Raw genomic sequence first — 14,891 nt, 5'->3', positions numbered from 1 at the left:
GGCTATAGCAGACTGAGGTATAGGGGGCTGCTGACAAGATGGGATTCTTTGGAGCAGGTTTGGGGATTGCACTGGGCCTTTGGACCTGTTGGCTGGGATCTGTAGTGTGTGCAGTACAGGACTACTGGGATGATCCTTCCCATCTGCATTGTGGATCTGAAGTGATGGAGTTTTCTCTCCCTTCTTTGCTGGAGGATGCAGCCTTTGCTTTGACCATCATTGGTGAGTGCTACAATATATTAGCAAGTGAAGCCTAAAACCCTCTGTAAGGAAATATTATAAAATATGACTTAATGTCCTAGACTTGTGATCTCCACCTGTGGTGATTGGGCTATAGTGACTTTGGCAGCTGAATAGCTATAGTGTCAGTGGTGTCTCCTGACATTGGTTTATCAGACATGTAGCTAAAGTCCTTTATTCATCTATCCTGGCATAAAGCAGTGTGGTGCATGTCCTACCAGCAATGCCTCTTAAATTACAATTGAATCTCACAGGTGACCCTAAAAGGGCCTTGTCTGGTAGCAAGCCCTCTAAAATGTGTATACCACCAGTTTAAGGGTCTATTCACATGTGCGGTATTGTGCACAGGATTTTCTGCTGCAGATTTCAATGTAAACTGACTGATCACAGCTTGAAATCCTGTGCAGAATACTGTACATGTGACTAGATCCTAAAGGTGATCTCCTGTTTAGTAAAGGCTGTTCAGGGGAACTCTGCCCCTAGACATCCTATCCCCTGCCCAAAATGATATGGGATAAGATGTCTGATTGCTGGGACCCCCTGTGATCTCGGCAGCACCTGGCGTTCATTTACAATGCTTGGGGTGAGGGTTGTGATGTCCCCTCCCGTAGAGTTGCATTGAGGGGTGTGGTCATGACCACTCAAGCATTCAGAATGAAATTTTCTGGACACTAGGGTAGGGGAGTAGCCTTTTAAGGTCAGGATTTTTTTTTTTTTTTTTTTTTGAGGCCATTCCGCCTCAAACTCTACAGTGTGCAGCAGAATCTCACTGCCAACAAAGGGACTCTGCTGCACTAGAATTTCAAAACTGAATTTCATTTGGAAATTTCACTGTGAACCCAGCTACAAAGTTTAATCCCACTGCTTAAAGGGGTACTCCAGCCCTAAAACATCTTATCCCCCTATCCAAAGGATAGGGGATAAGGTCTGATTGTGGGGGTCCTGCCACTGGGGACCCCCACTATCTTGCATGCAGCACCCTCCTCTGGGAGTTGCATGCAGCCTCGGAGTCTGCTAGGTCAAGACTATAGGGCTGGAGTATTGTGACATCATAACTACGCCCCTGCAATGCAAGTCTATGGGAGGTGATGGCATCCCATAGACTTGCATTGCGGAGGTGGGGTGTGACGTCATGATACCCCCGTAGTCGTGACCCTGCAGACTCTGTGGCTGCATGCAGCTCCCAAAGGCGGGTGCTGCATGTGAGATAGCGAGGGTACCCTGTGATCAGACATCTTATCGCCTATCCTCTGGATTGGGGAGATGTCTTGGGGTCAGAGTACCCCTTTAAATCTAGTGCCAAAATTCATCTGACACTGAGGAAAGTCCATTGATCACAAGTTTTGGTGCTAGTCTTAGACAAGTGTGCAATCCCACTGCCTAACTGTATCTTGCCACCAGCCATCCTGACAGTGATGCTCTATAACTAAAATCAAGTAGTGACATAAATTGCAGTCTGGCTCTATCCTTATACTCTTGTAATTTTCCTGTAATATGTGGATTCCTAATGGCCCAATGCAAATAAACAGGATTGCTGCAGAAAGTTACAGCAAATCAGACTACTCCCTTAGAACAATGCTCTCCAACTGTTGTATCACTAACTCGGCATACTATGAGTTGTAGACTTTGCCACCGGTTGGTCATCACTGCCAGCTTATAAACATACACCAGTTGTACTATGGCCACTAGGTGGTGTGCTTGTAATTGGAATAAACATGGAAACTTTAATGCCATCTAATGGAGACTCTGCTATATGACAGTGGTATTTAAAAGAATACAAAGTTAAAGGAGTAGTCCAGTAAAAAAAAAACACTGGGACCACCCATCCAAATCCCTCAGTGCCCTGGCTCTCCCATGAATGACTGTTGTCCAGACCATGGCACGAAGCAGTGGTGAACATGCCTTCCTCCATGTATCTCTATGGGAGAATCAGATATACGAATGCTATGGAGGCGGCATGTCAGCTGACTTTGTGCTGTGGTCAACCCAGCTCTTCTAATATGGAGTCAGGGCACTGTGCAGGAGATCACAGGGGCTCATTTGTCTGGGGGGAAAATGTTACTATATAAACCTACTCCTTTTTAATGAATTTTGGTTCCAGGTTTTTCTAGATACTAATTTTTACTGCTATAAACACTTAGATGCCATGCAAATCCTGCAGCAAATGTTAGGGGGTCATAGGTCACAAGGGGTTCTGTAAGGCCTAACACTTAAAATTGTAGTCTGTTGCTGTGAATATCATCCTTGGGGTCAATAACTGTAAGATATCTGACTACTTGTAGACAAGGATGGAAAGTCTCACTACCTTCACAATGACTCCTCTTGTGGAACCTGGATTGGACAGAAATCTGACAGCTCAGTGGTGATTGGTTCTTCCTTTGATGGCTGCTATGTGCGCAAGGAGGTAAGTCATGATGGGATCTAGAATCTGACAGACTGGACTCCCTGATCATTGGGGAGCAACATCTGAGTAGGATCAGTCACCCCTGCTAAGGCATTCCCTAAGCATCACTTGTTTAATCATCTTAATACTGTACAGTACCTTAACTTGGTCACTGTATTGTGCTATTTACTCGGGTACACTTTTGCAATATATGATGGTAGCGTTAAGTGTGGCTAGTGAAGTATATGTAAGTGTGGTGGCCCAGTACAGAAGTGACCCTTCAGTACAATCTATGGTCCTCTGGCCCCACACTCCTCAGGACTCTGGTTATGTGACTGTCCCTACAAATGGGTTAATGTATTACCTAGATGAATATACATCTTAGTCCTGTTAAGATGTGACCAGTTCATTTGGAGATGACCTATATGACCCCCCCCCCCCCCCCCCCATCCTCCTCCTATATAAACTAAGGAAGGAGTTAGCTAGCTCTCTTGAGTTCCAGTCTTATCTGAGTACAGAACAGTCAAGACCTGAGTGTCTGGTGTCCTGAAGAGACCCAAAGCCTAACCACGCTTCCACCTACCAAGTGCCCCACAGGTAAATGTCACAGCCTGGTAATCTATCACAGGGGTGAAGTCTAGTCAGTCCTAGTTAACTTTGAATTATGCAGGCCCACACTGACTTTAGCAAAGTCCCAGCAAGCCCTAAAATCTCGTCACTGGTCATCTCCTTGGGCCTAACTGAGCTGTAAAGACTATTCCATCTGTCTACCTCAGTAAAGCTGCCATTGTTCTGTAACTTTGCATTGGAGTGATTATTTGCCCTGCCCCTAGCCCAGGAACCAGCAGCCATATCTTCGCTGTAGAAAACCATGCCCTGGCATCATGAATACAAGGGGTTAATGCCAACTGCCTCAAGGGTAATACCTGCCCTTAATCAAACCCTCACCACATAAGGCCCTTTGGATGTTGTATAGCACATAAAATTAGGAATATGCAAAAGAGAAGCCAGACAGATGGCACTACCTGCTGCCATTACTCAAGGTGATGCTTAGTGAAGGAATAAAAGGTTTTGCTTACCTTTTGGGTAAGAGCTCAAAATCTGTGTGCACATTTTAGAGACCTTAATAGGATCCAGCAACTGATGGGATGGGTCACATATACAAAGAATCCGCACTCTAGAAGTGTTCTCTCTGAGCACTTGCTGGTAATGCCTTAGGATTGATGATCATGACTGACTGAATCATAAATGAAAGCTCTAAGACAGTGTGTATTGGGAGATGTCTATTTAACTGCAGTGCTTTTCCCTCCACTACACTGACCGGGCAAAGGGACACAGTCTCAAACAAGTAGAGCATTTATTTAGGATTCTGACAATTGTGATCATCAATCCTACAGAATTATCAGTGAGCTACCAGAGACAATACATAATAGGGATCAACCATTATCGTTTGTATTTATTTTTTTTTTAGTACAGATAATCTGTGACCTTTCAGGCCGATAGCCGATAACTTTTACCAGAATATCGGTATAAGTTAACAGCTATGTCTCTTCCTCCCCAATTCCCCCCGGTCCCGAAGAAGTGGCTGCAGATCATTGATTTAAAGCGGGCGCTTTAAATCAATGAACTGCAGTTGCTTTTGCAGGGCCAGTGACTGCCACCACCACCCGCTTCTCTCCTCCACCCCCCCCCCCCCCTCCTTGCCCATAGTCCAACCACTGCCCCATTGCCTCCCCCGTTTTTTTTAATTACTTGTGCCCGGGGTCCTCACTACTTCTGACTCAGGCGGCGGCGTCCTGAGCTGTAGCTGTGCGTACTGAGGACTTCACTAGTCATTGTGCTGCACGTCGCAGGAGCCAGAAGTAGCACCGGCCCCGGGAACAGGTAATTATAAAACCGGGGATGGGGTAATTGCCGATGCCGATAACGTCCAAAATCATGAAAATTGGCCAAACAATCGGTCAATCCCTAATGCATAATAAAAAGAAACTTGGTTGCCTATAGCAACTAATCAGAACTTGACATTACTGTTAAACTCTGGTTGCTATGGGTAACTTAATATTCACGTATAGACATCTGTTTAGGAAGGTGCCGGTACCACAACCTAAACCCTTCCTTGTTCCTTCATAGTGTAATGGCAGGACACAATTGCATGAGATGGTGTGACACTAACTCCATACACAACCTACTTGTGGTGAATCGGGGTTCTTCAATTTAAAAATAAACTTGTGTTTGCAGAATGGAAATTACATGGTGACTGTCACTCTAGAAGAAATTCTACATACTGGAAAATCCCAATATCACAAGAAGGATCTTATGTGCCCTATTCTTCCTGCTCTCCCAGGTAATCCTTACAGATAAGTCGGATGACTTATTTTTATTTTTATATTTTTCCTACGCTGCAGAAAACTTGGTGCTTTGTGCTTCAGACTGGGGGGGGTTCCCTGCCACTTATATGTTGGCATCAGTAGTCACTTGAGCCCAGAAAAGAGAAATATATTTTATCAACCAGAAGTTTTAAAGGGGTTAGTTTGACAAAAATAACTCCCACATCCACTGGATGGGGTTTAGTTCCCTGTAGATAGGGGACAAGCTGTTTGGCAGAATATCCCTTTAACGTCACCTTAGCCCTGTGTTAAGCTCCTTTGGTGCTTAACACATAGGTGCTGTAGATGTCTGACTGGAGGGGTTGCTTTCTATAGAATGTAGACCCCCCCCTCCCAATTCGAATGGGACAGGTTGCAGTACATCTGGAAGTCTCATGTAAAGTAAAACCTACATGCATTTTGTGACTGGCTAAGATGAAACATAATAGTAAATGCAGGCTACTAGGGCCTTGATGTTGAATCAATAATGTAATACTGTTGTCTTCTAAATCTTCTATAGCTATGGATGCTCCTAGTGCGAGTGAGTGCGCTTCAGTTCAGCAAGCTGACCGTCTGCAGTGTGCCAATGACTCTGTATCCAGAGAGATCTGTGAAGGCCTTGGATGCTGCTTCTCTCAGGATGTCACCCTGCGCTGCTTCTATGGAAAGAAATGTAAGGCTTCTATTAAGCTACTGGAACTAGTGTAGCAGAGTGATGCATGACAACCATGGCTACGGTTCACCTTATGTGGCCTGCAGGTAGAACAGTATACTAGAACAAGGAACGAGCTGCACACTGCTTCTAGAAAGTAAGGCCAGTGTTCACTACTCAGCTGTTGGAATACATATAACTGTATTAATGTCACCTCTGAAGAATTATCCATCCTTGGGTCCTAAAGCTGGTGATACTTCTGCATAAACTTGCTCAGTAGTGCCCAGAACTTGGTTATCTGGGTACAAGCCGCCGGTGATCATGGTATTGAACACTCGTAGAGGGGTAGTAATGAGTAGATGCCTTAACAATTTGTCTTCCCTGTACATAGTGACTGCCTATTGCTCTGCTGAGAACACCATGGTGGTTGCCATCTCAAAAGACCTGGCTGTACCATCCCTACTCCTGGACTCTGTACGTGTAGTGGATGTAGATTCCAACTCCTGCCCCAACCTGAGGGTAGCAACAACTGCATCATTCATTGGGTACCAGATCCCGCTGTCCTGTGGGAGTCCCCAACAGGTAACTGAAAACAATCCATAAATGTCTGCAAGATGAGCCTGCATTTGAGTCTAAGGCTCTGTTCACATGCTACAATGTTCACAGAATGTCCATGCAAACATTCTGGACACTGCTGGGACTGCACAGGAATGCTCTGTCCCATAGAACATGCTCGTTCTTTGTGTGGACAGGAAAAAATGGAATTTCTGGGGCAGAAACTCCACCATGTGCAAATCAGCAGAATCCCATTGAATTCATCAGGACTCTGCTCAGAAATCACTGCCAGATTGTAATGCATAGAAATGTGAACATGGCCTCAGGCTTCTACCAGCTTTGCTCTGTCTGCAATGAATTGAATGCACAATGCAATCTAACTTGGTCTTGCAGACTTAATTTAGTAATGTTGTCTGACTGGTCTGGCTTCACAGGTGGCTGGCATGTCTATAGTGTACGAACACACATTTGAGGCAACCAAAAATACAAGGACTTGGCCAATGGGATCCATCACTAGAGACAGTACAATAAGGTAAGGGGAGAACTCCAGAGCGATGGCGACCCTACTAGCACTGGTCAGATTACTAACATGTTCATCTTAATGCAGGGTGACTGTACGCTGCAGCTACTCCAATTCTGGTATTACCCCTCTGCAAGTAGAAGTTCTGACCCTTCCTCCACCTCTCCCTGTATCTACATCTGGACCTCTGCTCCTGGAGATGAGAATAGCCCGAGGTAACTTGCTTTGAACTGGTTGATCAAAAGTACAAATTCTGTACAGCTTTGATACATTGTAGGATTCAGCATAAGAATCTAGCTATAAAATCTAAAGCAGATGCTGTTGAGAAAATGTATTTAGGATGTTTGTAAAGATGTACAGGTAAAAAAATATGGCCTAGCTTAGTTTCCAAACTACAGTAAGGATCTCACATCAGGTGCTATGGGGAAATCCATTAAGACTCCGCTTACTCTTGTGACAAACTGGGACATGACACAGGTCTCTGGTTTATCCAGAGGACTAATAAAAAGATCCAGTGTAAACTTAGCAATGCCCTTGTACAACTTGTCCTTGCAAACTCTATAAATGCTTAAGAGCAGGAATTTGGGTTAGGGTCAATTTTGCTGCTGACTGGATTGGTGATTAATGAAGCCTAAATGTAGGAGGTAATCCTGATATTGGCAGTACCTTGGCTCACTAGCTTCAGCCTCATCAGAACAATTAATGTTAACAGAGGGACTGACCTATTCCAGCTTTGGAAGCAAAACTGAACTGTTACTTAAAATACACAAGTTGGTTTCAGATGCCCAACTAACCTGAGTAACACCTGGAAAAGCTGTAATGAGCCTCCAGATGTGAAACTGGTGCAATTCTTGTATATGCAATAATTTAATTAGATCTATATGTCCCATAGGGGAAAAGGTGTGAAGGTAATTCCACAAGAATGGGAAACACAGATAAAGCACTCTAAAATCCACAGGGCAGCTCTTAGAAGTACTTATATTTATACAGATTCTGAGCTGTAGTTTCCTTACAATCTGCAGATATTAGTAGTGTAAAATAAATAAAAAAAAAAAAGCTCTTCCATAGTCAGTTGTATTAGTGTTAAACTGTGGTACGCCTGGGGGTGTAGGGGTGTTGCGGTTCTATATAATAAAGGGCACTGTTTAACCCTTGTCACTCATGACACCAGGGTGAGGGTTAAAACTCTAGTGATGCTGGGCCTATCGCCACCCTTCCCAAGAGTGATAGGTGAGTGTAAAATTGTCCACAGCAGTGCTGAACTTAAAACTTGCAGGAATCTTTACTGAAGATTTTCTGTATGTGCAGTAACAGTCTTTACAAACAGCACAGCAATGATTGACAGATGCTTAGGACTGGAAAGTTCCCTTTTAGATTTTGAGGATTGTATTTGCATAGATCCACCAGATTTAGGGGTTGGATTAGGTCCAGAGATCTTGCGGGGAATTGTAAGAACTATCCATCACTAGCGCAGGCCTAAGCCGAAAGGCTTTGGGCCTAGTAATTTGTCTTGTAAGCTGCAGAGGTCCTACCTTGTCCAAAGTCAGCAACCCAAGAGCAACAAGATGGCGCAGTTCCCTTATATGGGCAGGGGCTGGCCGTTTTGGATTGGTCCAATCAGCTGTCACTCAACATTACAATGGATTGTGGGTGATCGCACGTCCAAAACCACCAAAGGTCCTTTAGCAAAAACCAGAGTTCTGCAACCCAGTCATGACCCACAGGTCCTGCGATGCTAAAACAGTGAGTATTACCATATACATTTATTTAAATAGATAATATTTACAAATATTATGTGACTAGGGGTTAAATGAGGAAAGTGAACCCGACAGTCCTAGGGACTCTAACTTTGGGGACTAATTACCAAGGCACAGTATGAAACACTGTCGGGACACCACACTGATGTCCATGTCTTACAGATGGGCAGTATACCACATACTATGCATCTCAAGATTATCCTATTGAGAGAATATTAAGGGATCCTGTAGATGTTGAAGTTCGGATTCTGCAGAGGACTGACCCCAGCATAATCCTGGTCTTAAACAACTGTTGGGCCACCAATTCTCCTGTGCCTACTGATGCTCCCCAATGGCCCATCTTATTAAACAGGTGAGGACTGACTTATACCTTGGCTTATACCATGAACAAGACATTCTATAACTATATATTGTGTTCACGTTTCAGCTGCCCTTTTGAAGGAGACAACTATCTTACCCAGCTGGTTCCTGTTGGCCCTTCCACACAGGCCGTGCCTTTCCCAACACACTACAAGCGCTTCATTGTTAGCACCTTCACCTTTGTGGATTCTAGCACCCAGACTGCTCTTAATGGATTGGTAAGCTTCTTCTATGTAACCTTTAGACTTGTCTATTGCAGCATTGGTGCCCTATTACTAAACCAGACAATGTGTTAAAACTGATCACTTGACTAGATGCCCCCAGCAGACTTTCTATGTAACATACTCAGTACTTGATCTTCTAAACAGAATTTGTTCCAAAATGAGCAGTCTAAACCAGAAGTTGCTGAATACATTGTACAATGACTTGTGTCTTGTGGCCCTACAGGTGTACTTCCACTGCAGCGCTTCTGTATGTGTCCCATCTGCCACGGAGTCATGTTCTGTGAACTGCGCCCCAAGGAATAGTATGTATTGATGTATTTTGTTTCTCATAAGGTTAGACACCTGTTGAATCGAGATTCTATCCACATTTACTGCAAAAGTACAACTTTTTTCTGAATAGTATGTTTCTTGAATGTGCTTACTCTATGCACTTAAAGCTTGGCCACTTATGGTTTTATACAAAATGAGCAAATTAGGAACACTGTGGGTGCATTTGCTCCATTTTTGCCATACAGTATCCTGTATTGCAAAAAAATTTTAAACCATATGGAACTAATGAAAACATATGCCAAACAATGCATCTGTTTTGCATCTTGTACTTTTTTTTTAAATATATTTTATGGATGCAACTGGACATTTTTCAAACTATGTACACACATTTTGGTAGTTTGAGGAATTCATCAAAAACCTGATACAGGAATTGTGTTGCAAAAAACAGTGAATGCGCCCTGACCAATGCTAGGAGTCTCAGTCCCTTTTTTTTTTTTTTTTTTTTTTTTTTAAAGCCGCATATCAGCTGCAGTAAAAAGCTAACTGACTGACGGCTTCTTTCTGAAAGGCACAGGCATTATAAGGCAGCCTGACTGACTGCAGATGTGACAGATCCTTACTATGCAATCTACAGTCCATTAGGAATTACAAGGTGGGCCATCACCGCAGGACTTGTATGTACTAAACCAGTTTTCCAAACTGCACCATAGGGTGCTGTGCCAGCCCACCTGGCAGTGTCCAAGGGCATAATTTTGGGAGCACTGTCTGGTCTACATCCACTGACAGTAGGTGGGCAGGTAAAAAGCAGTGATGGGAGACAGAGGCTAAGACTGCTCCTCCCACTTACTAAGACACTACTCCCAACATTCTTGCTGGAGGCTATGTAGCAGTCCCTTATCAGATGATGCCAAACACCACTAATCCACACGCTACATCACCTATGTGCCCAGAATAACTCACTTAATGGTCCACAGCCACAAAAATTGTCCTGCAGTGTCAGGACTTGGTGGGCTCTTCTGGGGTGACTACACCAGGCGGGCATTGCCTAGTATTGCGGCTTCAAGATGGATCAGGTCCTGGAGCTGCTGAGCTGGGAGATGTGATCCTACTATTGAACCAGGACTGCACCAAGAGGTAACACTGTCTGTGCTACCCTGGTAATACTAGAACAGTGCTGGGTCAGTCTGGGAACCACTATACTATGCCCCCTGCCCCATTAGTGCTAAGGGAAGGGTTAGTAAGACCTACTCCAGACTTTGGAGAAAAACCACACAATGGGGAATCTAAAACAAAATACAAATAGTAAAGCTTGCATACAGTAAGCACAAATGATCTTTCTAAAAGGTGTCTATAGAGTAACACTTCCCTTTCTCCTGCAGGGAGAGCAGCTAAATCATGGGAACCAGAGGATGCACCTACCACAGTCACTTCTCATGGTCCAGTTATGTTTTATTCTGAAGCGATGGAAGCAGATAAGGTTCTTCATGAAGAGGAAGGTAATGTGATATACAGATTAACTAATGTGGATATTGAGATCCATGGTAACTTAATGTCTTGGGTCAAAATTGCAAGTTGGCATAAGAACACAAACTCATTGGATATTACATTAATTGCACTTTGAGATTAATTCTTGTAGGAGCTGAAAATGACACTTGGTTGCATGGTATCCTAAAGTCTAACCCCCCTATTACAGGTTCCCTTGGTTCTGATCTTGCCCTGATTTGGCTACAAGGAGCAGCAAGTGTTGGCTTCGTCTTGATGGTGTCACTTCTTGGTATCTACTTGTATAGCAGACAAAAGAAATGTGCAGTGTCCAGTGTGAATGCTTGAATAAAGATTTCTTAAAAACTTGAAACGAACTTGTGGTGTTTTTTTATTTTGGGACTGATCAGTTATTAAAATTGAGGTAACATGATGCCATAAGGTCCCTGACTGCAGGCAGGGTAAGTTCTAGAACTTTTCTGCCCTTATAGGAGTTTTCTCTAAACGGACAATGACTCACTGGACACAACTGTAGACCACCTTGTGCTGTCTAAAACTCAGTTTGGACCTCCAACTGGAATTCAGTGGTAATTGACTGACTGATATGCAAGTCTTAATAAATTTGGCATATTCAATGAAGTGCACTTCTCAATAAGGGGCAATAGCCTTGTAGGGACCAATCTCCTTGCACTTGCAGACAGGGATACAGAAGAGTGCTCTATAGGTGGAGTAGTAGTCACAAACATAAAAGCAGTATATGTTTATCATCCTGTGCTACTTCAAGGGCACTTCTGCAGAGAGCATATACATTTTGGGGGAAAATGGTCTGACTGCTCAAATGGGCTAGGGCAGTCAGCCAATGGGACAGGTCGGGCTGTATATATCAGCATCACTTTGTGCAGCTTGACATATGTTATAGTGCATAGGGTCTCACAGTGCTAAGAGCCAAATCACTGGAAAGATCTTTGGGTTAAACACTCTGCACAACCATCCACAGAAAATGCTTCAGCAGATTGGTAGTTTCCCTACAGGCTTGGAAACTAGGCCTACTTACACAGCAGGTGTCAGCATCTACTGAGTGGTGGTTGTCAGCTGCAGTTAAGGTGAAATGGTCATTCAACCCCTTAATTACTGTGATTATACCTGGTCTGTAACTTGTGGCAAGCAGAGGTCTAAATGCTGATATTGTATTAATCTTTCTACTAGGGTACCTGGTGTTGGCAGGTCATATGGGGCTGTGGTGTAGCCCATGAATGGGAGGTGTGGCTTGCCAGCTGGACTGACACACTCCCTGGGAGATGCAGAACTTGTGAGATGAAGTACTGAAGTGCCATAGACTTGAAACTTTTGACAAAACTCTGACCTTGCATATGGCAGGCGGTTAGGGTTTTACTACACTTTAAATTGACATAAGCAACATGCGCAAAGTATCTCTATCTCTATCTCCCACACCCTGGCTGTCTAGTACTTGGTGCACCCGGATGTACACTTATGCACTGCATCTTTATGAAGTGAGTGCAGGAGCTGTGGTCTTTATAGACATGGGTTTCAGCCATCATGCAATTAGGTGTCAGGATCATTGCATCTAAAGGAGCAGGCTTTCGGAGACTCATCAGATCACTTGCAGCATGATTGAGGTCTCTTTACTGGCTCCTTGCCGCTCTTCTGCCTTCTGGTATCCTATACAAGTGGATTGCTAATATCACTGATCAGTCAAAGTGGTACACAAAAAAAAAATCTTTAAATGGCTACTTGGTTTCCTTGCTTTCAGAGCTCTGCTCCCCAGAATCCGGAAGTTATTATTCTGATTGTGTGCGGGCTGCCCCTCTATGTCACCCCCCCCACCCCTCGTGACGACATGCCTGCCCCTCAACAAAAGTCTATGGGAAGGGGGTGCCATGGCCGTCACAACCCCTTCACATAGACTTTTGTGGAGTATGACAATTGCAAAGTAATATATTTTCCATTTTCCAGATCCATTATATTGTGTGTGTATATTGTTACTGTACCATTTAAGGGCAGTGACCCTGCCTGCCAATGGGAACCCCTAAAGTCTCCACTATGTAGTGTAAAGGGGGGGTCAGTTGAGTCTAGTGTAAGCTGAGCTTCAGTATAGGTGTGTGTGTTCTGAGGCCCAGCTCAAATCTAATCTCACTGGTCATTCTCCAAGGAATACTCGCATGGTGGAAGTTTATGCCCCTGCAGAAGAAGGCTTCAGTACCTTGACAAGGACCACATGTCCCAGCAAGGCAACAGGGCTCCCATGGGGTTACTCTACACTCTCACCAAAAGCCATCTGTATGTGTATTACCATTTGCACCCAGCTCAGTAAAGACAGTTATCCGTAACCTGACGTCCGTTTGTTTGTTCCCCATGTCTGGCCCAGGAGAAGCTGTATCCAACCTTGTATTGTGTAAAGGATAATGGTGCACTGGCGTCACAAAGTGATCAGATATTTCCACCAACACTACCCCGAGGACTAAGGGAAAACCAATGATCGTTAGAAATTAACGAGTGTTATGATTGAGGGTTTAAATATGCATAGAAAGCTCTTCACAGATCCAAACCCAATTTAACCAATAAACATTACACTAGGTCAGTGTTTCCCAACCAGGGTGTTTCCAGGTGTTGAACTACAACGCCCAGCATGCCTGGACAGCCAAAGGCTGTCCAGGCATGCTGGGAGTTGTAGTTTTGCAAAATCTGGAAGCACCCTGGTTGGGAAACATTGCACTAGGTCCTTCCAAAGATACAATTAAAATATGTGAACAAATTACATATAGCCTAAGCTCTTCCATGAATAGGCATTTTAGGTCGTGTTTAGCAAATTCTTTTATTCCACATGAGTTTTTAAACGTCAAGGACAAAATTACCTTTGAACTCTTGATTCACATCTTTCTTATACTATAACTAAGCCTATACTAATGCATTTTAATGGTCAGATTGTATGTTAATGTTTCAAATATTAAATTTAAAAGTTTCTTTTATAGACTGTTCTTCAAAAAGGGGACCTTATGGCAGACCTAGAAGCTTACTTTCATTCCTATATATACTGAGAAGTCAGCACCTACAATTCAAAGTTGTGTCTGCAGTTACTGCAGAGGCATTGAGTCATCCCATACCACCACAACTGGTTAAGCATGGCCATCTCTGATGCAGTGTTGTGGGCCCACTAACATTTTAGACCACTACAGAATGAAGTCTAAGGCCGGGTTTCCACTTCGGAATTTCTGTCCCGACGAAATCCAGCCAGTGTCCGAGTGCGGCCAACGCCAACCGATTCAGTCAGCATTAGGACTGCGCAGACATTGCTGTCCCCATGGTCAGCAATGTCTGCAGAGCGGATTCCACCAGAACATTGAGCAGGTTCAATGTTCTATCAGAATTTTTCAAGTGGATATTCTGGGCGGAAAGTACACCTCAAAAACTCTGCAGTGTGCAGCGGAATCCCATTGCCAGCGACGGGACTTTACTGCACTGGAATTTCAAAACCAAATTCTGTAGTGTGAACCTGTCCTTACAGTACTGGAACAAGACTCTGACAGACTTTGAACATTTCAGCTTGTCCACAGATGCTTGTCTCTCCCTTGCTTGTTGAGCAATCCTCCGGGATAGCTGTCAGTTCCATGAGAGTGATCCATGAATCAGTTTTGGCAGTCGTATCACCATAAGGTCTCAGGAAATGTGTCTCCCATAATGCAGCAGACAGTCCGCTAGTAGTAGATGCACCATCTATCCTTTTTGATATTCTATCTGGCTTCTATATTTGTTAACTTCCATGCTATCGAAAGGTTCTGATCAGTCCTTGGTGATGGTGAGCCATCTCAGCATTTTGGCTCAAGAGATCCTGTTTGCCCAGCTTATGTCGATGAGCCAAGAGACTTACTCCCTAGGTAACTAGGTGTGTCTCAGGGCACACATCTGCATAGAGGTAGATGGGTGAATATAGCGCAAAAAATTATTATTGGGGTCCACGCATTCCCCAGGTTATAAGGAGCATCCAGCATCAAATTTAGAAAAATATGAGCGAAAGCCAAGCTCAGGATGTGCAGTAAAACTTAACTTTTAATTAATTAAAGTTA

General features: G+C 43.9%; 1 protein-coding gene across 3 annotated transcripts in view; it reads left to right on the top strand.

Annotated features, from left to right (window-relative positions):
- Positions 1-11,169, top strand: part of LOC130367090 (zona pellucida sperm-binding protein 4-like) — a 50,753-nt gene extending 39,584 nt beyond the window's left edge. For 2 of the 3 annotated variants that reach the window (XM_056569480.1, XM_056569479.1), the window contains exons 2-12: positions 2,523-2,644; positions 4,862-4,967; positions 5,510-5,662; positions 6,033-6,223; positions 6,631-6,728; positions 6,804-6,931; positions 8,636-8,825; positions 8,901-9,051; positions 9,281-9,359; positions 10,707-10,823; positions 11,021-11,169. In XM_056569480.1, the coding sequence (XP_056425455.1) occupies positions 4,874-4,967; positions 5,510-5,662; positions 6,033-6,223; positions 6,631-6,728; positions 6,804-6,931; positions 8,636-8,825; positions 8,901-9,051; positions 9,281-9,359; positions 10,707-10,823; positions 11,021-11,157 (1,338 nt within the window). In that variant the 5' untranslated portion in view covers positions 2,523-2,644; positions 4,862-4,873 and the 3' untranslated portion in view covers positions 11,158-11,169. Of the gene's footprint in view, positions 1-2; positions 223-2,522; positions 2,645-4,861; positions 4,968-5,509; positions 5,663-6,032; positions 6,224-6,630; positions 6,729-6,803; positions 6,932-8,635; positions 8,826-8,900; positions 9,052-9,280; positions 9,360-10,706; positions 10,824-11,020 lie in introns of those variants that run through there. The other variant, XM_056569478.1, reaches the window with a different exon arrangement.
- The last annotated feature ends 3,722 nt before the right edge of the window (positions 11,170-14,891 follow it).

This window comes from Hyla sarda, chromosome 4, assembly GCF_029499605.1.
Source record: "Hyla sarda isolate aHylSar1 chromosome 4, aHylSar1.hap1, whole genome shotgun sequence".
NCBI lineage: Eukaryota > Metazoa > Chordata > Amphibia > Anura > Hylidae > Hyla > Hyla sarda.
This window is presented reverse-complemented; position numbering and strand designations above follow the sequence as displayed.